The sequence below is a fragment of the Xenopus laevis genome, chromosome 9_10L, assembly GCF_017654675.1.
Source record: "Xenopus laevis strain J_2021 chromosome 9_10L, Xenopus_laevis_v10.1, whole genome shotgun sequence".
In the NCBI taxonomy this organism is placed as follows: Eukaryota; Metazoa; Chordata; class Amphibia; order Anura; family Pipidae; genus Xenopus; species Xenopus laevis.
This window is the reverse complement of record NC_054387.1, coordinates 14987729-15013898: the sequence shown is the minus strand read 5'-3', so window position 1 is coordinate 15013898 and position 26170 is coordinate 14987729. Positions and strand designations below refer to the sequence as shown.

At 43.8% G+C, this 26170-nt stretch overlaps 2 protein-coding genes across 3 annotated transcripts; one reads left to right on the top strand and one right to left on the bottom strand.

The window, feature by feature from the left end:
- Positions 1–290: 290 nt before the first annotated feature.
- On the top strand, positions 291–6521 carry mtg2.L (mitochondrial ribosome-associated GTPase 2 L homeolog). 2 transcript variants are annotated; one of them, NM_001096813.1, is given in 7 exon segments: positions 291–312; positions 2579–2794; positions 3280–3427; positions 3595–3710; positions 4039–4257; positions 4391–4529; positions 4613–6521. In NM_001096813.1, coding segments are annotated over 6 exon segments (1221 nt in total). In that variant the 5' UTR covers positions 291–312; positions 2579–2581; the 3' UTR covers positions 4999–6521.
- A 4989-nt stretch (positions 6522–11510) lies between these two features.
- Positions 11511–25818, bottom strand: hrh3.L (histamine receptor H3 L homeolog). Its single transcript, XM_018234978.2, has 3 exons — positions 25094–25818; positions 22142–22308; positions 11511–13239 (listed from the first exon to the last, which is right to left on the bottom strand). Exons 1-3 carry the CDS (start codon positions 25335–25337, stop codon positions 12337–12339), a joined length of 1314 nt encoding a protein of 437 aa, XP_018090467.1. The 5' UTR covers positions 25338–25818; the 3' UTR covers positions 11511–12336.
- Positions 25819–26170: the final 352 nt, after the last annotated feature.

Genomic DNA, 26170 nt, shown 5'->3' with positions numbered 1-26170 from the left:
TGTGTTTTGATCTGTGAGAGGAAGAGGCCCACTGGCCCAGAGAGCAGAAGCTTGTCACTTTAAGAAAACAACGTTTTATTAACATTCAGTATTATAAAGTGCCCAGAATGATGTATTATAATATATTACAGTGTGTTTATTAAACTGTGGACTCAGTCTCAGTCCACAAAGAATTATAGAAAAAGCAGCACAGAACTCTCTTGCCGACTTCCGCCACGTGAGTACCGGAAGTAGAGCGTTTAACCTCGGCCACCGAGCCGAAAGTAGCTAGATGTACCCGGAAGTAGCGTCACAGTCCGACATGGCTGAAAGGTGAGCAGCGTGTTATAGTGGGTAGCGGTGCATGTTGGGAATAAGTCATGCCATTGACACGGCTTCGTCTATATCAGGTGCCAACAGGGCACAGTTCTACCACTTACTCAGTGACGTGTTGGGAGATTTATTTTGTTTACCCAGCAGGTGGCGCGCAGTGAGTGATGTAACTACATGTACGAGTTGTATGAGAGAATGTGACATTATTGTGTATCCTGTTAATTATACAGGGTTGGGCTATAAATACAAATATACATAGGGGCCAATACAGTGGAGAGGGGTCCCCCCTTTACCTTCAAAGCCGGTCAGGGTGAGATATAGGGGTAACCGCTATGTCTATTGTTATGTAGTAATTACCCTGACTGCCTTTCAAGGGGAAGGGGGCAGGGATGCACCGAATCCACTATTTTGGATTCTGCCAATCCCCGGTGAAAGATTCGGCCGAATACGGAATCTTAAAGCAAATTAGGGATGGGAATGGGAAAACATGTTTTACTTCCATGTTTCATGACAAAAAGTCACAAGATCTCCCTCCCCATCCTAATTTGATTATGCAAATTCGGATTCTGTTCGACCGGGCAGAAGGATTCGGCCGAATCCTCCCGAAAAAGGCAGAATCCTGGATCCGGTGCATCCCTAAAAAGGGGACCCCTTTCCACTGTATTGGCCCCCTATGTTTATTTGTATTTATACCCCACCCCCTGTTAGGGATGCACTGAGTTCAAGATTTGGCCTTTTTCAACAGATTCGGCCGAATCCTTCTGTCCAGCTGAAACGAATCCTAATTTGCATACGCAATTTAGGGGCTAGGATGGAAATCCCATGAGTTTTTGTCACAAAACAACTAAAAAAATGTTTTCCTCTTTCCATCCCTAATTAGGATTTGGTTTGGTATTCGGCCGAATCTTTCCCGAAGCATTCAGGGGTTCGGCCGAATCCAAAATAGTGGATTCAGTGCATCCCTAGTAATTATCAGGGTTGATACTGGTGTTCTAAACTAAGAGGCCTTTACAAATTCTGACCCAAAAGTACAAAAGGTTTGAAAACTTCAGCTCAATGAAAATTGGAAATATTCCTGAAAATGCCAATTTCTTAATCATTTCCGTAGGCGCTAACTCCCCTCCTCCTATACCAGCAGCTGCTGCAAAGTCACAATACCCAAATACTGGCCAACTGGGGTTGTTCACGCTTAGGGTTGCCACCTTTGCTGATGGCTAAACCTGAACACAGGGGGCAGGCAAATAGTTTTGGGGGTGGGGCAGTGATGTAGGAACAGACATGATGACATCAGAGGTGGACACAATGATGTTGGTGGAATTCTGACACCGGAGCGAGGCTATTGCATCACTTAGATGAAACCGGCTGGATTCTATCCAGTTTTCGCAATTTTTTAATGTGTTGATGTCCAGCTCAAAACCCCACAGGTGGCAATCCTATCTCTAGCTATATTCTGCTTGATGAGTAAGTCCAGTTCTTTAATTACAGGTATGAGATCTAACATACAGATGTTATCCAGAAAGCTCTGAAATACAGCAATGCTAATTTAGAAAAAAAACATTCTTATTTTTGATTGATTTGCTTTTTTTTTTGTAATAATAAGAAATTAACTGCACTATTAGTTACTTAGCCATGTTAAGGTGAGTATCTTAGTATTTAAATGTTTTTCATGTATTGGGCAGATTATTGTTCGGGTTTCATAAGGCTGGAAAACAAACAGAAAGTTCAAACCCCAAAAGGTCTTACAAAAACCGAACTGTTCAGGGCGAAACCGAACAGATGTAACCCTATTCATGCTGGAGAAGAGGCACTTAACTGGGGCATATGATCACTATGTATAAATATATAAGGGAATTGTACAAAAACCTCTCTAAGGCTTAATTTACAGCTGACCAGATCGCACCCATTCCGATTAGAAGAATGGAGGTTCCATTTAAATATTTGGGTGGGTTTTTTTTTTACATTGAGAACTGTGAATATATGGAATTCTCTCCCTGAATCAGTGGTACAGGCTGATACATTAGATAGCTTTAAGAAGGGTTGGATGGTGTTTAGCAGGTGAGGGAATACAGGGTTATGGAAGATAGCTCATAGTACAAGTTGATCCAGGGACTAGTCTGATTGCCATCTTGGCTTCAGATGGCTTTTTTTTTTTTGCCTTCCTCTGGATCAACTAGTAGTTAGGCAAGTTAAACATAGACTTAAAAGGTTGAGCTTGATGGACATGTGTCTCTTTTTCAACCTAAATTACTATGTTACTGTCTGGCAGGGGATGATGCTGGCTGCACAGTTTCTGTCTCGCCTTCGGGTGCTGGCGGAGGAGCTGAGGAGGTGCCAGACTGCTTTGGGCCAGCACACGCTTCTTCTTAACTCTACACTGGGCCCTGCAGCAGAACCAAAACGCTTGCTCTCCACTGGCTGCCATCAAAGGGCAAAGCACCGTAGCGTTGCTGGAAAGAAGCCTGAATTGTCCGAGAAGAAGTTGGTGAGTGTGGGCTCATACGTTTATGAGGAAGGTGTAGCAGTTGGTGTGTTGTTGGCTACTGTGCTCTGCACCTCTGCCATGGGAGCTTTTATTAAGCTTATTGCATCAGGATGTAGCCACGCTCATAGGAGTCCTATTACCACTGGCACTTAATGTGGCTTGCTCTACCCTAGTGTCCTATTTAATACAGGGTAAGGTAATGTACCAACATGATTGCATTTAACTCTCACCTAGAATCCACAATTCTGTATTAGCTACACACACACACACACACACAGAGAGAGAGAGAACTTGAAAAAGAGACAGTACCTCACAATGTAAAACAAGTCACCTTATTTTCCAGAATCCTTTGCTGTACTAAAGATGGCTGTACTGACTCTTATTAAAGTGACTTTGACCCCAGGTGGAGACTTATTGTGTGAAAATGTTAATATTTAGTGTAACAGTTATGCTCCCATATTATAAACTTTTTTGATATCATACAGACAAGGTATTTTGTGGATCACCGCCGGGTCCGAGTGGTGGCAGGAGCTGGTGGGAATGGTGCCTGCTGCTTCCATAGCGAGCCCAGAAAGGAGTATGGGGGTCCAGATGGAGGAGATGGAGGAAATGGGGGGCACATCATACTGAAAGGTAAACTGATCATAGGCTTTGGTTGGTTCATGATACTCAGAGGTAACATCATACTAAACCTGTAGCATATGTAAATAGTGGAATAACCCTCATTGCTGTCAGTAAAACAGAGGAGCTGCCCTCCATAGAGAATAATAATAACTTGCATACTATCTTTGTTCCTACAGCTGATCCCAGGGTGAAGTCTCTTTCCACTGTCACACCTTTGTATAAAGGGAGTAACGGGGAACGTGGGCGCAGCGATAACTGCTTTGGAAGAAATGGGGACAGCATTTATATCAGGGTGAGTCGGGCCTCTGCATCTCTATTCCCATCTGATTCCTTGCATGAATTCCCTGTAGAATTGGGAAGGTATAGGCAGTGCAACACATACATTATGCACACCAAACTACAGCAAGGTGCACAGATTTAAACAAAACACATGGCTGGTAATTTCTTCTCCTGTTTATAAAAAGATGTGGGAGATCTCTATGATATATGATTTATTGTGGCGGAGCAAAGCTGTAAGCACTTCATTTCATTTAGAGATGGTAGTTCGGCATATTTTGCTGATTGGCTAGTACTCCTTAGCCCCCTCCCTGCAATCACTAACTATGCAACACACTTTCCAGGTTCCACTGGGCACACTGGTGAAAGAGGAAGGGAAGCTCCTTGCCGACCTCTCAAAGCCAGGGGATGAGTTTTTGGCAGCTCATGGGGGAGTTGGTGGAAAAGGAAATAGATTCTTCCTCAGCAATGAAAACCGTGCACCAATGATGGCTACACCAGGCGAGCCAGGAGAGGAGCGAATTCTGCACTTGGAGTTAAAGACGATGGCACATGCTGGCATGGTAAATGCTGACTGTCTGGGTGGGCTGGTGTTGGCAGACCCTTATGACTTTTCTAGTAACAATGATGAGTAATAATGATTGAGTAGTGCTCTCTATAGTGATCTATTTATTTGCATATTCATTCCCTTTGCAGGTGGGATTTCCCAATGCAGGAAAGTCGTCACTATTGCGCCTTTTATCAAATGCCCGTCCAGCTGTTGCAGCGTACCCTTTTACCACCCTAAATCCACACGTGGGGGTCATTAAATACCGGGATTATGTGCAAATAGCAGGTAAATTTTGGAGGGGAATTTGCATTGTTTTGCTGGCTTGGCTACAGATAATAACCATACCCACAATGTGCTTGCTCTGTCAGTGGCTGATATTCCAGGTATCATAGATGGTGCCCATCAGAACCGGGGACTGGGTTTCGCCTTCCTCCGACACATTGAACGTTGCCGCATTCTCCTCTTTGTACTGGACCTTTCCCATAAGGAGCCCTGGGCCCAGCTGGAGTCCCTGCGGTATGAACTGGAACAATACGACAAGGACTTGCTTGGGCGGCCTCAGGTTATTGTGGCAAACAAGCTCGACCTTCCAGTGGCACAAGAGACCCTTCAGCGTCTGCGACAGGAGACTGACAGCAAAGTGATTGGCGTTTCTGCACTTACTGGAGAGAATGCAGAAGAGCTTATACTGCACCTGCGAGAATTATATGATGGACACAGTCAGCACAGCAGTAACGCACTGGCAGCCTGGTGAACTATGGGAGAGAGATAGATATATATATATAAAGCTTAAAATGCAGGAACTTTATCAAAATAAATAAGGATAAATAAAACTTCTTATTTCTTTATCTATATCGTTGTGGTGTTAGCAACCATAGTACTTTTGCTGAGTTTCCAATAAGCTATATCTTCATTATGTACTAAGGCAGCTCCCTCCCATATTTTTAAATAATGGTATGCATTAAAATGTTGTCTGCAAGAACCTAAATGTTACAAGCTTTGCACCCAATCAGACATTTGGATTAGCCTAACAACATCCATAAGTGGAAGTAGTGTATATCTGAAGCAGCTTTTTGGGGGGTATAGGGCCCACCATAGTGCACATTAACTACACCAAATTATTTTCTCCACTGTATGTTGTGTGCTTGTTAGTGCACATTCTGGCATGTTCCACTAGATGGAGATGTTGTCTAAAAAATATTAGTAATATGGCCTTTATGGAAATATGCAACAATTTATGGTGAGTAGCAGTGCCAAATCAACCTTCTGTTTTTTTCCATTTTGCCATTAATTATGTTTCATTTTAAGGCATAGCATAACATTGCTGCTCTACAAACGAACTCCCTGATATAGAAGATGCTAACAAGCTACCTGTAGGTTGCAAAAAAAAAAAGCTTAGCAGTGCGTATCTTGACAGCGCTATATAAATAAATGATGATGATGATGATGAAGCTACCTTCTCTGTTATTTGTATTTAAACATGTGAGAGATAGGTGCCATATTGTTTCCCTTAGACAGTACAGTATGAGGGTATAGCTTATTGTGTGCCCAGAACATTCCTTCTCTGTATATTTGTATTTATACATATGGGAAGGAGGTGCCATATTGTTTCCCTTAGACAGTACAGTATGAGGGTATAGCTTATTGTGTGCCCAGAACATTCCTTCTCTGTATATTTGTATTTATACATACCGGAAGGAGGTGCCATATTGTTTCCCTTAGACAGTACAGTATGAGGGTATAGCTTATTGTGTGCCCAGAACATTCCTTCTCTGTATATTTGTATTTATACATATGGGAAGGAGGTGCCATATTGTTTCCCTTAGACCGTACAGTATGAGGGTATAGCTTATTTTGTGCTCAGAACATTCCTTCTCTATATTAATACGGGGAAGAGCTGCAATATTGACTGCACAATATAAGGGTATAGCCTTGTAAGTATTATCAATGGTTCCTCCAGACTTAGAGTTACTAATAATGCGGCTGCCAGTTGTTGTTGCCTTTTAAAGGAGACATTTTGTGTTAAAACAAAAAATCAGCAGCTAGGCTGACCTGATAGGGAACGGCAGCCTGTGTTTGCTTGTGTGACTGCAGAGCTTTGATTGGCTATCCCCTTCCTACTGTGCTTCCGGCAGGAATTGTTAGAACACGCCCACACCTCATTTGAAACATTGACAGGAACCAGAAAGGATCTATGGGGAGCTCCAAGAAAGGGGCAATTTTAAGTTTGATCATTATTTGTATTCATACATATAAATAATATATCTGTGAAACCAACACCTTATATTATGCATCATTGCCTACAAGATAAGGGGGCTTTTCACTTATGCTATATGTCTCCTTTAAGTATTTTAATCTTCAGATGAGTCCTTTGAATGTTCTAATTGGCTACAGTTTCACCTGTCTCAAATAGGAATATAAAAGCTTTGAGTCCCTACCCTCAACCAATTGCCTGGGGCTGACACTGTCTAAAATGTAGTCTGAAGGGCCCAGAGAGTTACCACTGCTGTACCAATAAACAGAAGTAATTAGCTTAGCAGGACAGCGTGAAATCGCAATGGACATTGATGGATTAATTGTGAGCCATCCCGTTGCCTCCTACGGCTTCTGTCCCAAACAGTAAAAGGGCATAAATTGTATTTGTCAGCAGTCGGCTTCAGCTCATTGCGAGAAACATTCATCATAATTAGTTACCAGAGACCCAATAAAGCTAAATGGAAGATTCTTGTGTAATCACATAGGGAATAGGGTATATGTAGCATGAAGACATGGTGGCCCTTACACACTGCTGTCATAGAGACATATTTATTTATTGAGTTGGGAGCTAAATTGTTGTTTCCCTTAGACAGTACATTATGAGGGTATAGCTTGGTGTGTGCCCAGAACATTCCTTCTCTGTATATTTGTATTTATACATATGGGAGGTATAGTTTCCCTTATAGACAGTACAGTATGGGGGTATAGCTTATTGTGTGCCCAGAACATTCCTTCTCTGTATATTTGTATTTATACATATGGGAAGGAGGTGTCATATTGTTTCCCTTAGACAGTACAGTATGAGGGTATAGCTTATTGTGTGCCCAGAACATTCCTTCTCTGTATATTTGTATTTATACATTTGGACGGGAGGTACCATATTGTTTCCCTTAGACAGTACAGTATTGGGGTATAGCTTATTGTGTGCCCAGAACATTCCCTTTTTGTATATTTGTATTTATACATATGGACGGGAGGTACCATATTGTTTCCCATAGACAGGACAGTATGAGGGTATAGCTTATTGTGTGCCCAGAACATTCCCTTTTTTTATATTTGTATTTATACATATGGATGGGAGGTGCCATATTGTTTCCCATAGACAGTACAGTATGAGGGTATAGCTTATTGTGTGCCCAGAACATTCCTTCTCTGTATATTTGTATTTATACATATGGGAAGGAGGTGCCATATTGTTTCCCTTAGACAGTACAGTATGAGGGTATAGCTTGTTGTGTGCCCAGAACATTCCTTCTCTGTATATTTGTATTTATACATATGGGAAGGAGGTGCCATATTGTTTCCCTTAGACAGTACAGTATGAGGGTATAGCTTATTGTGTGCCCAGAACATTCCTTCTCTGTATATTTGTATTTATACATATGGGAAGGAGGTGCCATATTGTTTCCCTTAGACAGTACAGTATGAGGGTATAGCTTATTGTGTGCCCAGAACATCCCTTCTCTGTATATTTGTATTTATACATATGGGAAGGAGGTGCCATATTGTTTCCCTTAGACAGTACAGTATGAGGGTATAGCTTATTGTGTGCCCAGAACATTCCTTCTCTGTATATTTGTATTTATACATATGGGAAGGAGGTGCCATATTGTTTCCCTTAGACAGTACAGTATGAGGGTATAGCTTATTGTGTGCCCAGAACATTCCTTCTCTATATATTTGTATTTATACATATGGGAAGGAGGTGCCATATTGTTTCCCTTAGACAGTACAGTATGAGGGTATAGCTTATTGTGTGCCCAGAACATTCTCTAAGAACATGTAGTTCTGGTGCCCTGAAAATCTCTGCTGAGCTGCTCTTACCTATGCTGGCATAGATTAATGGTATCTCTCTGTACAGTCGATAAGCAATCTTAGTAAGCTGCTACTTTTTAGTCTGAGCCTCTGTTTGTACCCCCACTGACTCGGGGTACTTTCTACTCCACCTATGGCAGAGCAAGGGATACCTGTGAAATGGAGGAAGATGGGGCTCTGTAATGATCAGCCTTTTTATTCAGCTGGAATCTCTCACTGGGAGCCCAAGTCCTTTCTGGCATATCGTGCCCACATGTACCTTGTAAATAAGTGGCATTACATTACAGTCGGAGCATCTGATACCCCCCTTGTTCCATACAGAGGTGACATTTACTGCTTGTTTCACCTTCTGAGAATTTCCGAGGGCATTGCTGAATCTCATTTTCATTCCTTTATCTCTATTGCAGGGTACAAATAACTGTATTCAGTGGATTGTGGCAATGCACCCTAAATAGCGAGGGGACCCGACCCACAGGTTAAGGAAACGTTATCTTTCTGTGTTGTGTTCCTATCCCCATATAATGCCTCCAGATTGGCCCCTTGCAGCATACTACCTACTTCCTTATGCATTTATACAGCACTTCTGTCTCATTTGCACTTAAAGGACTTTCACTTTTGTCTGTGAGATTTTTCCCAGAACAGTTATGTGAGATTGATCAGGAGTCGTGCCTTGCTTTCATCAGTCGCCTTTCATCTTTCCGTCTGCCCCGTCACCTGCTAAGGCACAAAGTAGCCTAATTAAATGACAAAAAGAACCGGGGGTTGGCACTTGGATTATTCGCCTGGCAAAGTATTTTACTGAATCTGTCCCCTGTCTAAAGTTATCTGTTAGGGATAACTGTTATTATGGAGTGTGTTTCTTCTTTGTGGACTTCAGTTCCTAGCAGCCATAGCTAGCAAGCATTTAGCAGGTAGGGTCCGTGATATATGAACTATTTCCAACACTTGACTTAGAGATTTTGAGTTTGTTGGCGAGGGATAGACACTCTGAAAAGTCATGTGGGAAAGAAGGACGGAGAAAGGTATACACATAGGTATACATATTAGGCAAAGGAGGAGGATATATTGGCACTGGGAAAATGAGGAGGATATATTGGCACTGAGAAAAGGAGGAGAATATATTGGTACTGAGAAAAGGAGGAGGGTATATTGGCACTGGGAAAAGGAGGAGAATATATTGGCACTGAGAAAAGGAGGAGAATATATTGGCACTGAGAAAAGGAGGAGGGTATATTGGCACTGGGAAAAGGAGGAGGATATATTGGCACTGGGAAAAGGAGGAGGATATATTGGCACTGGGAAAAGGAGGAGAATATATTGGCACTGAGAAAAGGAGGAGGGTATATTGGCACTGGGAAAAGGAGGAGAATATATTGGCACTGAGAAAAGGAGGAGAATATATTGGCACTGAGAAAAGGAGGAGGGTATATTGGCACTGGGAAAAGGAGGAGGATATATTGGCACTGGGAAAAGGAGGAGGAAGTTATGGTTTCTGGATAAAGCAGGAAGGTGGTATGGGCACTTGTGCAAGGTATGGGCACTGGGGAAAAAGAATGAGGGTTAGGAATATTTTAAATGAGAAGAATTACAAAGACAGGCGAAGGAAGGGGAAAGGCAAAAAAAATTGGTAAAGAGATGGGAGCTGAGGAAAAGATGACAAAGGTATGAGCACAGGGGAAATGTGTTGGAAATGATGGACACTAGGGAAAAGATGTGATTGATGCTATGGGCACTGGGAAAAAGAGGTTAAAGCAGGGATCCCCAACCTTTTGAACCCATGAGCAACATTCAGAAGTAAAAGGAGTTTGGGAGCAACACAAGCATGAAAAATGTTCTTGGGGTGCCATATAAGTGCTGTGATTGGCCATTTGGTAGCCCCTATGTGGATTGTCAACATACATTGAATCTCTGGCAGTACATCTGGTTTTATACAACCAAAACTTGCCTGAAGTTCAAAAATAAGTTCCCGCTTTGAGGCCACTGGGAGCAACAGCCAAGGAGTTGGAGAGCAACATGGTGCTCACGAGCTACTGGTTGGGGAACACTGGGTTAAAGGCATGGGAACAGGGGGAAAATAGGTGGAAGGTATGGGCACTGGGGAAAGGAGGTGGAAGGCATGGCCACAGGGAAAAGGTAGAAGGAATAGGCACAGGGGAAAAGAGGTGGAAGGAATGGGCACTGGGTAAAGGAGGTGGAATGAAATGTGAGCTGCAGAAAAGGACAAGTAGGTGGGTTCTGGAGCAAGAATATGCACGGGAATTATAGTGGGATGTGACCTATCAATCAAAATAGAATGGGGGCACAAGTTAATGAGTATCAGCTAGAGCATATAATGAATATTTGCACCATAGATATCAAGGTTATTTCCTTATGGAATAGACACATGGTAGTTCCTACTTACATCAAATAGAAGGATGAAATAGAATAAAGGCTTAGCAGAGAGTAAATTGGTAACATAAGAAAATATCCTTTATTGTTTGATATTTGCACAGGGATAGAGCACACAGAGAGGTCACAGCTGCTGAACCCAATGACATTTAAACTTGGACGGGGGCTTCTGACACATGCAGAGCTCACAATATGGCACCCAGTCGGTGGGGCCTTCACATGAACATTTGGCACTGCAACATAACATGGAACTGGTGGATTGGGTGCCAAGCCAGAGTGAAGGAGATTTGGCTGTGAGTTGTAATTCTGCAATACACAGAGAAGCCATTTATGGGGTACAGGAGGTAGATCTCTACTCTTGAGTAAGTCAAATATAGTCCTTTAGTTTCTACCTGTATGGGGCCCTCAAGAGCCAAGCATGTTGTAAAAGTGACCTTGGCAGCGCCTAGAGTATGCAATGTTTAATGTGTAGTCTGCTGTTGATTTACAGTCCTCGTCCCCTGCGACCAAACTGAGGTGACATAGGTGTAAGAGATTGCCAACTGTCCTTTTGTGCTGTTTTATCCCTTCCCAATAGTAAGGTACAAATATCACACCATGTAGTTCTGGTGCCCTGAAAATTGCTCTTATACCGGGAAATACCTATGCTGACATAGAATAATGGTATCTCTCTGTACAGTCGATAAGCAAACTTAGGGGGCTGTTCCTGCTGAATTGTGCTTAGTACAGGGAAATACCTATGCTGACATAGTTTTATTGTATCTCTCTGTACAGACTATGAGCAAACTTATGGGGCTGTTCCTGCTGAATTGTGCTTAGTACAGGGGAATACATATACTGGCATAGTTCTGTGGTATTTCTCTGTACAGGCTATGAGCAAACCTTGGAGGCTGTTCCTGATCAGTAATGCTAAGTGCTTCTATTGAATAGTGCTTAGTAACACAAAATAGCTATATGAAATTGACAAATGTGACTCCCCTGCTATACAAATACCTCTGCAATTCTCTATTCCAATGTTGGCAAGTTTCATCTGCCTTGGCCATGGTTTGATATAACTATTTGTTAGTATATTGAAGCCTGTTTTGTTTGATCATTTGACACAACTGAATGCATTTGCTGTTGGCTTGTCAGAGCAATACCCTCACTTGCCATCATGCACATTTAAACCCCTGCTCTGCAGTCAACAGGGGATTATCAGATGCCGGCTGATTAGAGCTTGTAAAGCTAATGTGCCTGGAATTTTCCATAGTTCTGAACAAACAGGGAGAATGTACCCAGAGAGGGGAATAAGTGGTGGTGGTAGTAGTGTTGGACCAGTCCAATCCTACATCCATGAGGTCACAGTAAGAAGTCGTAGTCATTTCTGTCATGAACTGTTGGCACAACAAATTCAAGAAACAATGGACCACCCTCCTTCTAGAAAGCACCATATCCTGTCTGGACCGTCCCAGCAGATGGAAGAAACATATTGGCCACAAACGATGCCGAGTATGAGAGCTTTTTGTTTGCAAGCAATGTGATGAAACCGACTGGAACCAGACTGTTTCCATTACTTTTCAGAAGAGTTTCCAAAAACCTATTCCTCTTGGACTCTCCATCTGTGTTTCTGAGATATTTATGTGCTCTCTGGTGATCACTTCCAGCAGTAATGGAACTTACCGTTGGCTTTGAGTTTCCGTTTTTGAGGGCAAAGGATCTTCCTAAATGCCCTTTTGAAGCTGTTATGGCACAAAGGGTAAAGGATTGGGTTGACGGCAGAATTGACCCACAGAAGCCAGAAGGAAGCTTCATACCAGTAATTTGGAACACAGTGTCCCCTACAAGCTGCCCTAATGATCATCAAAAGAGTGTATGGTGCCCAACACAGCCCAAATGCACACACTATAACTGCTAGTGACTTTGCAACTTTTTTGTCCCTTGATAGGCGGAACCGTTGAGCAATTCCTTGAGAAACCACTCTCATCTTTTTCTCGAGAGATGGGGTAGAGCTAGATTCATTAAAACTCCTCCTGGCAGACCTTGATTTACCCATGGCAGACCCTGTGCTCCCATTGAAAGAGTTTCTTTTAATTCCCCTCACCCTTTCAATCATCTCCGATTCTGTTAACTTAATGGTCTTCTGATGATCAGACCCACCAAATCTGGTCATCTTCTGATGCAGCTTCCAACATTTCAAGGAGCTGGACCTGGCTTTTTCAGGAGGCACCCTGATGTCATCAGTGGTCGTGTGACTTTGGACTTCCTGTAGAAGGTCCAGCCGTGCCATGGTTCGCTTTTGAATGTTCATATAGATGCTGACGTTGAAGTAGGTCACACTGATGAATGGCGTGAAGAACTCCAGCGTGGAAGCTGTCATGAGGAAGTACCAGTTGTAAAAGAATTCGGCAAAGCATTCCCCATCTGGAATAATGCTGCCACCTGCAATATATTCCCATGTGATAATGGCTGGTCCATACAGGAGAAAGGCCAAAATCCACACCATGGTCATTTTCAGGACTGCATGCCGACTGTTGCTCTGCTGAGCTCGGTAACTGACCTGGAAAAAAGAACAATGGATGCTCATCAGTGTGTTCATAGACAGAGAAGATAGGTCCCTATCTGATGGAGGTTGGACATCTCTTACATAGACATGGAAAATATCTAAAGATTGCTAAAAGATGTTCATCTGCTTGCTGGGGCACAGAGCAGATTCCCTTTCTGTCCAATTCTGGAACTCATGAGGTCTGTTATGAATACCTACTGTGTGTTACGATTGGTATCTTGAACCTAGAGCAAACCCCTAGGTTCCGGTTATGGCTCAGTCTTCTGCCTGTAGCAGCCTCCTTTGGCTTCGGAAGGAGCCTTCCACTACTCGGGTGCCGCCAGGTCTTAATATGAGAGGACCCAGGTAAGAGTTCTAGGCAAGCAAGGGATCCGCATGTTAAACTGACTGGGAGAACCAGGAACGTAGTCGGGGTCACAGGCTGGGTCAATACATCAGATGAACTGAGCAGAATAATAACAGTAGGCGGTAGTATAATCTGGGTCAAAAGCCAAGTCAGTTTACCAAACGGGCAGCACAGTCAGGACCGCCATCAGAAATCACTGGGCCCCATACGACAACATTTCCTGGGCTGCGCCCACCGCAAGCCCCACCTAAAGGTCCGCCCCCCGCCACACAGTAAAAAACAAAAAAAATATTGGTGGCTAGGGTTCCCACATGTTAATAAAAAATAAAAAGATATTGGTGGTCAGGGCCGCCCATAAAAAAAACATTTGTGGCCAGGGCCTCCCCATTAAAAAATATTGGTGGCTAGGACCCCACATGAGAAAAAAAAATTGGTGGCCAGCCCCCCCCCACATTATAAGAAAATTGGTGGCTAATCAAGTAAGTGTGGCGGGGCCGGGGCCCCCCTTACCCTCGGGGCCCCCTACAACTCTCCTCCCTGTCCCCCCCTGATGGCTGCCCTGAGCACAGTACAAAACAGGAGTCAGAAGTGTAATCAGGTCACAGGCTGGGTCAAAATACCAGAGGGTTACTGTATCAGGATCCAAGAGAATGGTCAGGATTCAGGCAGGGGTCAAAGGCAGACAGCAGACAGGACTTGGTCAAAACAGGCAGGGTCAAACACTAGTATACACACAGAGAATTGCACCCAGGAACTAATATATAGACCTTAACGTTGGGCAAAGAAAACTACACAGAAAGCCCTTTTAATATTTGAATTTCGCACCGAAGATACTAGCAATATCTTAGGCAGTCAAATTTGCTTCCTCTCCAAAATTTAACTGAAGTGGTCTTAAGGATGGTCACTCTATGGTAGACAGCCTCGTGACTTCAACATCTTGCCTTCTAAGTGCTGGAAATGGCACTGTACATTGATACCAATTAGCGGTAGCTGGTTGCTTTGAGATAGACATTTTCTCATTATTCCGACAGCCCCTGATCCATTGCCGAAGGAGGCATCTTGGCCACTTCTAATCCCCTCTACACCTGCTCCTAACTAGTTCTGTATTGTGGAGGCAGCACAGATGCTTCTACTTATGATATAGAAAAGTCCAGTAAAGTCAAAGTAATTATCAAGCTTATTACAAGGGATTGTAAGGATTCTGGGGCTTTGACAAGAAGAACTTGTTGCTTCGCTACATCAAAAGTGCATCTGTAGATTGGCGTTTCATCTGCAGCCACTCAAGCCCTAAGAGGCTTGTGCATATTGCAGAGAGCAAGATATGAAGCTCTCAGGGAAAAGAAAAGATCGTTGGGCAGTGAATGGAGACACGAACAAAGGAAAACATGAGGGGGGGGGGTTGGAGGGATATAAGATATTATGTTCTTATTGTGAATCGATAAAATAAGGTGCATTTCAAAAAAGAATGTGGGATTTTCTGCTCCAGCCATGGGATGTAATCAAGGAGCCTGAGGCATGATTATGAGCAACGGCTTCATGAGCTCCAACTCCCAGCATTCCTTGGTATCTGAAGGTTGTCCATCTGTCTTCTCATACAAGTAGAGTCTAGTCAGGGGTATAATACGATGCCTGTGGGGCCAGACATGCACATACCTAGCCTGCTCAGTAACTATGTTGTATATATACATATATATGTCATCTTGTGAATGTACCACAATGGCCACTGTTGGATGTTGGACTGGGGTACTTTAGGCCCACCAGGAAGTGTGACCTCAAGGACCCATCACTGCCACTGTCATGGCTGCAAACCCTCTGTTCCCACCAACAGCCACCAATAAACCTGCTCCCCCCATCCCACATATTCTTGTGATTGAACCGGACCAGTTCAATCCTAACAATGGCTGCCATCTGGTTATAGCATGGAGCAGCTTGATATAAGGTGCCCTGCCCAAAAAAGGGAATCCAAAGCCTTCCTCTGTATAGAAACATCACATGGCTTAGAAAGTACTTGCATTATAAAGATCATAGTCCATAGGTTTAAATCTTTGCAAGGTTCAGTAGTTTTGTTTGCGCTTCTAAGCTAAGCTTTCTAACTTCTCCCACTGATCTAGCTAGGTCAGTGTAGTTATTTGCCTTTCATATAAAGGGTAAATGGTCCTGCTGTGTTTAGCCTTGCGAACCAAGCCCACCTTGCCGCCTCTGTAGGCCATTATTATTTGAGGAAAAGATGTAACTACTTTGCCTTTAGCAGATCTGCCCCTGAGCAGCACAGGATGGGCTCTATGAATGGAAATACGTGGGAGAGTGAGATGCTTTATGTGAATGGCTTTATGTAAAACGGTCTGAGCTCTGAGAGAGGCTTATTTGTCCTGGTAACTAAGGGGTTAGTAACCGAATGACAGAACTGTGTGTGGTGATTGCCCGGCCTGTCTTATCCAATGAGGCTTCCCCACAGCAGCTACTTCCTAATCAGTCCTCTGCCACTGGGAACCTGTCCCCCCCTGTAGGGAATAATAACAAGCTCCAAGTTTATTTAACAACATTAATCCAACATCGACCAGCAACCTCCGGCCACCCATGATCCCACCATAATGAATCTTAATAGACTTCCAAGGGCCACTTGGCAGAGAGCTGTCAGCTACTGTGAGCCGTCGGCAGAACGTGCCAAGTCACTCTGCACAATTCATTTGTATCACCAGAGGTCCAAAACTTCCAGAGTACACCCAATATATGTACTGTATGTGCCACGACAGAAAAACATAGTGTGTCAGTAGGTACTATGTATGTGTGCCAGGGTAAAGAAAGATAGTGTGTATGTGTCAGAGTAGAGAATGATAGTTTGTGTGTGTGCAAAGCAAAAGGATAGTGCATGTGTGTGTGCCAGGTTAGAGAAGAATAGGGTGTGTGTGTGCAAAAGCAGAGAAGGATAGTGTGCGTGTGCCAAGGTAGAGAAGGATAGTGTGTGTGTGCCAGGGTAGAGGATAGTGTGTGTGTGCCAGGGTAGAGAAGGATAGTGTGCGTCTGCCAAGGTAGAGAAGGATAGTGTGTGTGTGCCAGGGTAGAGGATAGTATGTGTGTGCCAGGGTAGAGAAGGATAGTGTGCGTCTGCCAAGGTAGAGAAGGATAGTGTGTGTGTGCCAGGGTAGAGGATAGTGTGTGTGTGTGGGCCAGGTTAGAGAAAGATAGAGTGTGTGTGTGCAAGAGTAGAAAATGATAGTGTGCGTGTGCCAAGATAGAAAAGGATAGTGTGCATGTGCCAGGGTAGAGAATGATAGTGTGTGTGTGTGCCAGGGTAGAGAAGGACAGTGTGTGTGTATGTGCCACGGTTGAGAAGGATAGTGTGTGGAGAATGATAGTGTGCATGTGCCAAGGTAGAAAATGATAGTGTGTGTGCCAGGGTAGAGAATGATAGCGTGTGTATGTGTGCCAGTGTATAGAATGACAGTGTATGTGTCAGGGTAGAGAAGGATAGTGTGTGTATACAAGGGTAGAGGATAGTGTGTGTGTGTGTGTCGGGGTAGAGAAGGATAGTGAGTGTCAGTAGGTACTGTGTGTGTGTGTGTGTGTGTGGTACGGTGCCTTTGGGGTGCCTGTACCATTGGCAGACTCGGGGCTCTGATAATCTGGGCAAGGATTTGAATGCCAAAGTCAGTCTCAATCTACCAATCCATTCTCTGACATCCCCACTCCCACACACCCCCTTGGGTACCCTCTGTCATTATTAGTTCCTACTTTAATATTCCCTTTGATGCAGAGCCCCCTGTGAAAAGACATAGCACTTCCCAGCTGTTGGGTGCTATCTGTTCCTCCCCTGCCACCCTTTGTGTGCCAAGCTTTAGGGCTAGTGGGACACAGAAATAAGTCGGCAGGACCCTATCATAAATGTTTCATGTATCTGTGCATCACCAAGAGGCGCTTCTGAGTGGCACCTGCTGTCGCTCCCCGGGCCTGCCTTGGGCAATGTGTTTTACATGCTTATTCTCTTCCATTCCATTAGAGGGGAAGTGCAACTTTAAATTAACATTTAATAAGTTATACATGGCTCTTTATTTTACATTACTGGTGTTTTTGCCATTATTATTCTGCCTCTTTCCATCCTGCAACCATGGGCGTCCACAGTAAATTTTCCAGGGGGGGGGGCAAGGAAGAAAACATATTACACAAATGACTTGTACCCACATTTTGGTTTCCACACAAACCTAAGGGAGTGTGTGTGTATTTGTGTGTGAGAGAGATTGGAAATCCGGTGACACAGTCGGGTGGTTAGGGTGCCCGGCATAGGGGAATGTATAGGCCCTTGCTGGGTCTGCTGCACCCTACTAAAGCATATTTGTTGGCTGCAGCTCTAGTCTCAGTCTCTACAGACAAGTGGCAATAGGCTGTGGCAATAGACTGCAAGCTTCAAGGGATACTATGCCTTTCTATGTCTATTTAAGTCTCTGCCTGGTTGCTAGGGAGGTAGAACATTTGAAACAAGAAAACTATTCCAATTCAAACATAAAGCGCTGCAAAAGAGTAAAGTGAAAAAACATATTCCCAACAGAACACTACTGTCTGACTCAGTGATCCCATAACTGTATCTCTCTAGCCACTGCTAAACTACAATCCCCAGCATTCAAAGCCAGAACCAGTAGCAGAGTTGTAGCTGATGGGCTAAGAGAGGAGATCTCAGCAGGACCTTCATTCATTGGGCATGGGAGAGTCCAGCCAGGGACCAGTGAGTTCTGATGGCGGCCCTGGTTCTATGACTACTTATGTTTGATGTCTATTGACGGCTCAGGCACAAGTGGCAGGTATTTCATTTCTGGATTCAGAGGAAAGTGGAGCAGACTTTATGGGGGGGGCATAAAGTCAATGATACAAGGGGATCACAGCAGTTTATTTCCCAATAAATCTATCCAGAAGTGCCGTCTGCCTGTGGAGTTTTTGTGATACAAAGGGATAGTTTGGGCAGTGTGGCTTCCATGATTTATAGTAGTTTGGGGACTAGAGCCAGGCCCGGACTGGCAATCTGTGGGTTTTGGCAAATGCCAAAGGGGCTGCTGTAAGATGCCATAGCCAGTCACTATTTATTGGGCTGCTGGGGGGCTATGAGGGCCTCTGTGTAACTCAAATGCCAGGGCCGTTTTTAAATCCCAGTCCGGACTTTAGTCTAGAGCCAAAGCTCCCAAAATTGCCCCATCATTGCCTGCTATTGTAATTGTCTGGGAAGGTGCTTGACATGAAATGATCTATTGGAGATGTCAGTTTGTCTTTCCAGTTCCATCTTTTCCAATTTCATTGGAAAAGGGGGGGGCATTTTTGTTGATAAGCCATCAGGGGGTACAAAGGGGTACAACTACAAGGAAGGGGACAATCAATGATGGGGCCTTGAAATGGTTTCTGGTGGCAGCCCTGCCCCTTCCCAAACTACTAAAACTTGTGGGTGCCAAAGTACCCAAAATCTGCCTGTGTGCCATTGCTAAGGGGAGTGAGACAACATGAGAACTTGCTGTCCCACTGACTCTAAACCCGTGCTTATCTAGCTGTGCCTTAACTACAATTCCCAGCACCCCCTGTGGCTGACTTGTAGTTATAGAATATAGTGGAAGCCATGGAAATTGAATATTTATAGAGAAAACCAGTTACATACAGATCTGAAACCAAATTCTGTTTTAGAATCATCATCTCATGCTCTTTTACCTTAGTTGTCTAAAATTCCCTGGAATTAGGGAGGAATCTACTAATTTAGGCTCTTCAGTAGATGAAAACAAAGGCAAGTTATACTGGGTTGCAGCTGGATTAGGTGGGATATTTATATAGACTTGACACTGCCCAGCCTTTATAACACCCATTTATTAGTGTAAGAAGGTATCATCTATAGAGGTTTTATGAAACAGATGTTGAGAATCAGACTCCTGGAATGAACACAGGGTTGAACATAGCGAGCTGTACTGTATGGAGGAAGGTTATACAAGCTAAAAGTGTATTACACAATTCCCTGTGTAAAAAGCTGATAAAGCAACAGGGTAATACTGAGACTGTGGGTAATACTAGACATACAGTATGAATGAGGGTATTATAGATAAAGGGATAATGCAAGCAATTGGTTGGCGGAAGTGATGTCATGCGCACAGTGCAGGGGGCGTGTTTAGGTCAGGTGCCTAGGGTGGCATCAGACTTAAATACAGCCCTAGGAGAGAAACAAATTATCTGAAATTAAATGTTAGCACCTTAAAATATTCAATATCATGAAATCTTTACAAGTAGTAAGGGTAAGTTCACACGAGGAGATTTGGGGAGATTTTGTCGTCTGGCGACTAATCGCCTCTTCTTCTAGGCGACAGTCTCCCCGAACTGCCTCCTCGTGTCTTCCCATTGGCTATAATGAAAAGTCGCCTGCGCTAAAGCACACGCGGTGCTGCGTTTTCAGAAGTTGCTCGAAGTTGACTCAACACCATACCTTTTAAAAAAAAGAAAATATATAAATTTTTGAGATACTATCTAGGCGTTTTTTATCGTGCAGCATAGTGGGATGTCTAAGCAGTTACTGAATGAAGCAACATTGCAGTGAGTTGGGACAAAGTGTATCATTTACGTTATATAAATAGTTGTTGTGATATGGTGTCTGAGCAGCACATAACATTTTCACAGGCAACACAAAGACAAAGGAGGTATGATAATAAAAATGTTTTCAGCAGGTGTAATTACCTAGAGTCAGTGTCGACTGGCCCACCGGGATACCAGGAAAGTCCCGGTGGGCCCAGGTGTCAGTGGCCCCTCATGCTGCTAAACATTTGGCTTATTTCATGGTCATTCTTTATTTCTATGTGAACAAAAATACTAAATAGATGGAATAATAGATGATAGTATTATAATATGTAGGGATGCACCGAATCCAGGATTCGGTTCGGGATTTGCCCTTTTTCAGCAGGATTCGAATTCGGCCGAATCCTTCTGCCAAGCTGAACCGAATCCGAATCCTAATTTGCATATGAAAATTAGGGGCGGGGAGGGGAATCGCGTGACTTTTTGTCACAAAACAAGGAAGTAAAAAATGTTATCCCCTTCCCACCCCTAATTTGCATATGCAAATTAGGATTCAGATTCGGTTCAGTATCTGGCCAAATCTCTCGCGAAGGATTAGGGGGTTCGGCCGAATCAAAAATAGTGGATTTGGTGCATCCCTAATATTATGTAAAGAAAAGAGACTAGAAGAATAGTGGTTGAGCGAGGAGAGAAAGAATAATAGTACTGAGAGTAGGCCCCTGGTCTAAGGTTTTTGGGTGGACCCCTGGTGTCCAAGTCTGACACTGATGATTGTGTGGCGGGGTAAGTGCCTTCTCCCTCAGGGTCCCGGGCTGTGCCATTACAGATGCACATGGGCAAGATAGGAATGAAGTACAAGTCCAGGGGGGGTTCCCCCCCTCTTTCCCCTATATGTGGACGCCCATGCCTGCAACTTAAAATGATATGTGAGGGTCATTGACCCCCGCAGCCAAAAAACAGACACATGGTAAGGGTTCAGATTTAGTCTTATTTTTATTTACTTATATTTCTCACCTGCCCTTCTGACTTCTATGCTGCTGCCTCTTTGCTAAGGTAATTCAACATAAAGCTGCAAGGGGTGGGTTATTCAGTGTTACCCCCAGCTGGGGAAGAATAGATGCCCTGTTGCCCTAGAGGTTAAGCAATTCATTTTAATATCCTGTAAGTGCTGAGAATGCCCCCTGCTGCTGATTGCTAAGGAAATTTCCAAGAGCACTCCCACTACTATAATAGAGATGCCTTTATTAAGCATGACCATCAGGGTAGGGGGCAGCTTCTCGGGGGTATCTGAGGAACAGGTAAATGTCAGGTGGGTCATTGGGTGTAGAATTCTCCAGCCCTGATAATTGGAAAATGTTATATATCATTATGCTCCCGGCAGAGAAAGCGACTGTAAGGATGCTGAGCTAAACCCTGGCACTGAATGGGTTACTTCTTGGCACTTGATAGACAGACAGTGAGAGCCCATTGGCCGCATTGTTGTTCCTGTGCCAAGTAAATATCTCCATATTCCAGCTGGGCTCCTGTTCACCCATTACACAGAGATGCGGCAGGTTGTCTGGGACAATGAGGCATTGGATTTATTCCACTTCTGCTGAAATACCATGCATCACCAGGAGATGGTGTTATATCATTTGCTACACTCACTAGGCCGGTTCTGTGTGTGTGTGTTTGCCCAGCTGCTGATTATTTAGCAATCAGATTATGTGTATAAAACCAAGTGGCAGCCCAAATATGAATGAGTCAAACCTGTTACATGAAGAAATATATTTCTAATAACCACGGCTGTTGGATTGCAACTCCCTGCAGGCCTTATAGTTCAGCGGCATCTGTAGGGCCATGTGTTGGGGATGAATGCAATTAGAGACATCTGATGCAGAAGCCTGGGTTGATTTAGGAAGCTTGGGTTTTGGACCACCCTCTTGGCTCTGTGCTGCCCATTAAATACAAAATTCCATGCCATGGCACCTTCTATAGCTGCTCACAGTGCCCTTCCCCTGTATGGGAGATGGTGATACTCACAGCCCGGGTCACGGAGATGAACCTGTCGTAGCTGATGAGCACGATGTTGAACACAGACGAGGTGCAGAGCAGATAATCCAGAACCAGCCACAGTTTGCAAACGTTCCTGCCGAAGCTCCATCTGCCAGTCAATACGTATGGCACATACAGAGGGATGCACAGGGCTCCTGCCATAGGAAAATAATTACTGGGGATCTGTCACAATATCATAGGAAGGGAAGAACCAGGGTTTAATGAGATCTTAGCCTCTAACACACATGCATGGTATTTCAGCAGAGGTTCTGCAGCAGCTGCTAAAGGGCTGTAGCCAGGTTTATCCCATAACTAGGGTTGCCGTCTGGCCTGTAAAAATGATGGTTGATCCCAATGTTATTAATAGGAAAAAAGATAAATATACAGGAAGGCCGATATTTTTTCCCAGAAAGGGTGGCAACCCGACCCATAACCAAGTTTTATATATTTATTTGCACTAAGGGAGGCAATAAATATCCACAGGTAGCTGGAGATGTTGCTTTGCGATAATCTGACTAAATGTGTTTATCTGACCGTAATGACATTAATAAGGCAAATTACATTAAAGGCAACGATAGACTAGGTCAGGGCACACGCTCAGATTCGGGAGATAAGATTTTATAGTTTTATTGTTAGTGCTGTTTTTTATTACTTGTCTTATATTCAGGTCTCTCCTAATCATATTTCAGTCTCTTATTCAAATCAATGCATGGTTGCTAGGATAATTTGGACCATAGCAACCAGCAGCCTGGAGAGCAGTTGAATAAAAAGCTAAATAACTCAAACCCCACAAATAATAAAAAATTAAAACCAATTACAAATTGTCTCAGAATATCACTCTCTACAACATACTAAAAATTAAATCAAAGGCGAACAACCATTTAATGACCCCAGTGAATGCAGCTCAAATCTGGTATAGCTGCAGATATTGCTTTGGGATAACTCTGGCTAGAGATGTTTGTCTAACACTTCTTAGTTAATGGCTGCTTTCGGGTTGCCTGGATTTGTCTACACCAATGGCACTAGCAATAGAGCCCATCTGAGATTTTAGGACCCGCTGTGGACACAGCTGCTCTGGGAATTCCATAAAGTAATGAATTCCATAAAGTAATCCAGACCGGTGATTGGCAACTCCCAAGAGTTCCAAGACGCTCACAAACAGCCTTGTGTATGTTCATAACTATAGATAAGTGTCAATGACATGACATAGGGGGTATAGAAAGGGCATGTAAGGGGTAACAGTTTGGGGGAATACAGAACAGACTGATCCGTAAGTATTCTGTGTTCCATACAAAGTGATGATTTTGAAAAGGGATGTTATTTCTATAGCTTATATTAAGAAATGTAAACCTGCATCTTTTGCACTGCCTTGAATTTACCCCAACAATCTCACACTAAACTGAAGGCACCCCAAAAATCTTGCACATAGATGGCTGAGCCCCTGTTACCATGAACTGAGCCAAATGTTCTGCAGCAATCCTGCACTAAACTGAATATATGTTAGCTGGTTGAACCCCAAGAGTCTTGCACTAAGACAAATGTACTCCAGCAATCTTGCTCTGACTTCAAATTATTGTGCTAAGATGGCTGTACCTCACAAATCCTGCCATGAGCTTGATGTACCCCAAATTATTGTGCTAAGATGGCTGTACCTCACAAATACTGCCCTGAGCTCGATGTACCCCAAATTATTGTGCTAAGATGGCTGTACCTCACAAATACTGCCCTGAGCTCGATGTACCCCAAATTATTGTGCTAAGAGGGCCGTACCCTAAGACTCCTGCACTGAGCTGGGTGAATACTAAATGTACCTCAAAAAATTTGTACTGCAGCCCAGGAGTCTTGCACTAAATTGTATGGGCCACAAGAACAATTAACTGATATGGCTGTACCCCAAAAATCTATTATTATGCTGGCTGTGCCCCTGGATCCTTCTGAGCTGGCCCCTGGAGTACTTTTGTTTTCCAAAAATCTTGCACTGAACTAATTTCAACCCAGTAACTTTGTACTGAGCTGATTGTACCTCTAAAACCCTGTACTAAGCTAAATAAACACCAAGAATATAGTACAACAGATGAACCCCTGGAATGCTGCACAGAGCTGACTGTAACTGGGGAATCTTGCAATGAATTGGCTGTACCCTAAAGATCTTGTAATGAGCTGCCATTTAGTTGTCCCTTCTGGGCTGCACCCAAGTGTTTATTTGTCTGCTTGGGAATTAGACAGGGGTGCAGAATAAAATATTCTGGAGGTACATTCCTTCTAGGGAATCAAAGTTGGAGGGTTGCAGATATTGGGGATACAATTCTACTACGGAATCAGAGATTTAGATGTGCAGAATAGAATGTTGGGGATATATTTCTACTGGGGGATGAGAGATGTAAAGGTGCTAAATAGAATGTTGGGGATACATTCTGAATATTATTTCAGAGCTGTAGGGGTGCAGAACTGAATATTAGGCATGCCGAATGCCGATTCCTACTAAGGAACTAGAGATGTAGGGGTGCAGAATAGAATGTTGGGGATACATTCCTACTAAGGGAATCAGAGCTGTAGGGGTGAAAAATACAAGGTTGGTATACACATTCCTGCTAGTAAATGAGAGCTGTAGGGGTACAGAATAGAATTTTGGGTATACATTCCGACTAGGGAATCAGATCTGTAGGGGTGCAGAATAGAATTTTGGGGATATATACCTACTAGAGAATCAGATCTGTAGGGGTGCAGAATAGAATTTTGGGGAAATATACCTACTAGAGAATCAGATCTGTAGGGGTGCAGAATAGAATTTTAGGTATACATTCCTACTAGGGAATCAGAGCTGTAGGGGTGCAGAATGGAATTTTTGGGATACATTCCTACTAGGGAATCAGAGCTGTAGGGTGCAGAACACAAAGTGGAGATTTTTAATTGCAAAAATGAAAGTGGGAGATACTTTACCTACAAAGAAATCGGAGATAGCCAGGTTGAGAAGGAAGTAATTGTTCTGGGTTCGGAGGCTAGAGTCCACAACAAAAGCCAGCATGACCAGAGCATTCCCCAGCACGGTGGTAACTATCAGGACCCCCATCAGGACAGCCAGGAAGACGGTCCAGGAAAAGTCTGGCACCCCCAGAATGTTGTCTCCTCCGCTGAATCTCCAGGTGTCGTTGAGCTGCTGCCCATTCTGATGGGAGCTGTCCATTTCAGCACCACAGCTGCTGGCCAGAGCTCTAGGAGTGAATCATTTCAGCAGCAGCAGCTGGAGACTCTCTAGAAGCAAAACCATGAACATCTCCAATCTGCCTCCCAGCAGGGGCAATAGGATTGCAGGTTACAGGAGGGGCAGAATTCTGGGAGGCAGTCGGGAAGCGGTTAATTGTAGAGCCAAACTCCTCTGTCTTGTCATGATCTATTCAAGGCAAGTGTCCCATTTGGAAAAGACTTTCTATCCCTCCTTATTCTGCCGATGCCTGTCTGAGTGGCTCCTTATCCTCATCTGTCTGATTCTGCCCCATCTGAATGGTTTTCCTACTCGCAGCTCCAAACCTCCTCCCAGTGTGAAGCGCTCAACCTTCCCCTTCTACCTCTCCCCATTCATTACCCACCTCCAGCCAAAAGTGCTTCAGACACAAGAATGGAACAGCCTCCCCAGGAAACACAAATGCCCAATTAGAAACACCAGCTTGAACCCTATTGCCCCTGTACAGAGCAGCTTTGGAGCACAGATCTGCAGGGGAAGCCTATGGGCAATAGAATAGCCCAGGTCAGGGCACTTTGCTCTCTCTCTCCCTTTTCTCTATTCATATAAAATGCTGTGACTTCTGCTGTGTGTTGTGATGGGAGTGCATCGTCTCCGCTCTGTGTGATATCTTTAGAGGTGGGTGGACTGGGGAATAGATAACATTCTTCATTTTCTTTCCTGATCTGAGGTCGAACCAGTGACCCTTTTACATGGGGATCCTCCAAGGACCTCATTAAATGCTGCTTTGATTTGATTGTGTGGGAAATATTGTGTTTCTCCAAAAAGCCAAACTA

Bases quoted from the DNA above. Each gene is read 5' to 3' on its own strand.
- mtg2.L (XM_041575776.1), top strand. From the start codon at position 344: ATGTTGGGAATAAGTCATGCCATTGACACGGCTTCGTCTATATCAGGT. The intron at 470-2,578 runs GTGAGTGATGTA...ACTGTCTGGCAG, and splicing joins TACCCAGCAGGTGGCGCGCA to GGGATGATGCTGGCTGCACA. The intron at 3,428-3,594 runs GTAAACTGATCA...TTGTTCCTACAG, and splicing joins GGGGCACATCATACTGAAAG to CTGATCCCAGGGTGAAGTCT.
- hrh3.L (XM_018234978.2), bottom strand. From the start codon at position 25,337: ATGGACAGCTCCCATCAGAATGGGCAGCAGCTCAACGACACCTGGAGA. The intron at 22,309-25,093 runs GTAAAGTATCTC...TTCCTATGGCAG, and splicing joins TATCTCCGATTTCTTTGTAG to GAGCCCTGTGCATCCCTCTG. The intron at 13,240-22,141 runs GTGAGTATCACC...TCTTTTTTCCAG, and splicing joins TCATCTCCGTGACCCGGGCT to GTCAGTTACCGAGCTCAGCA.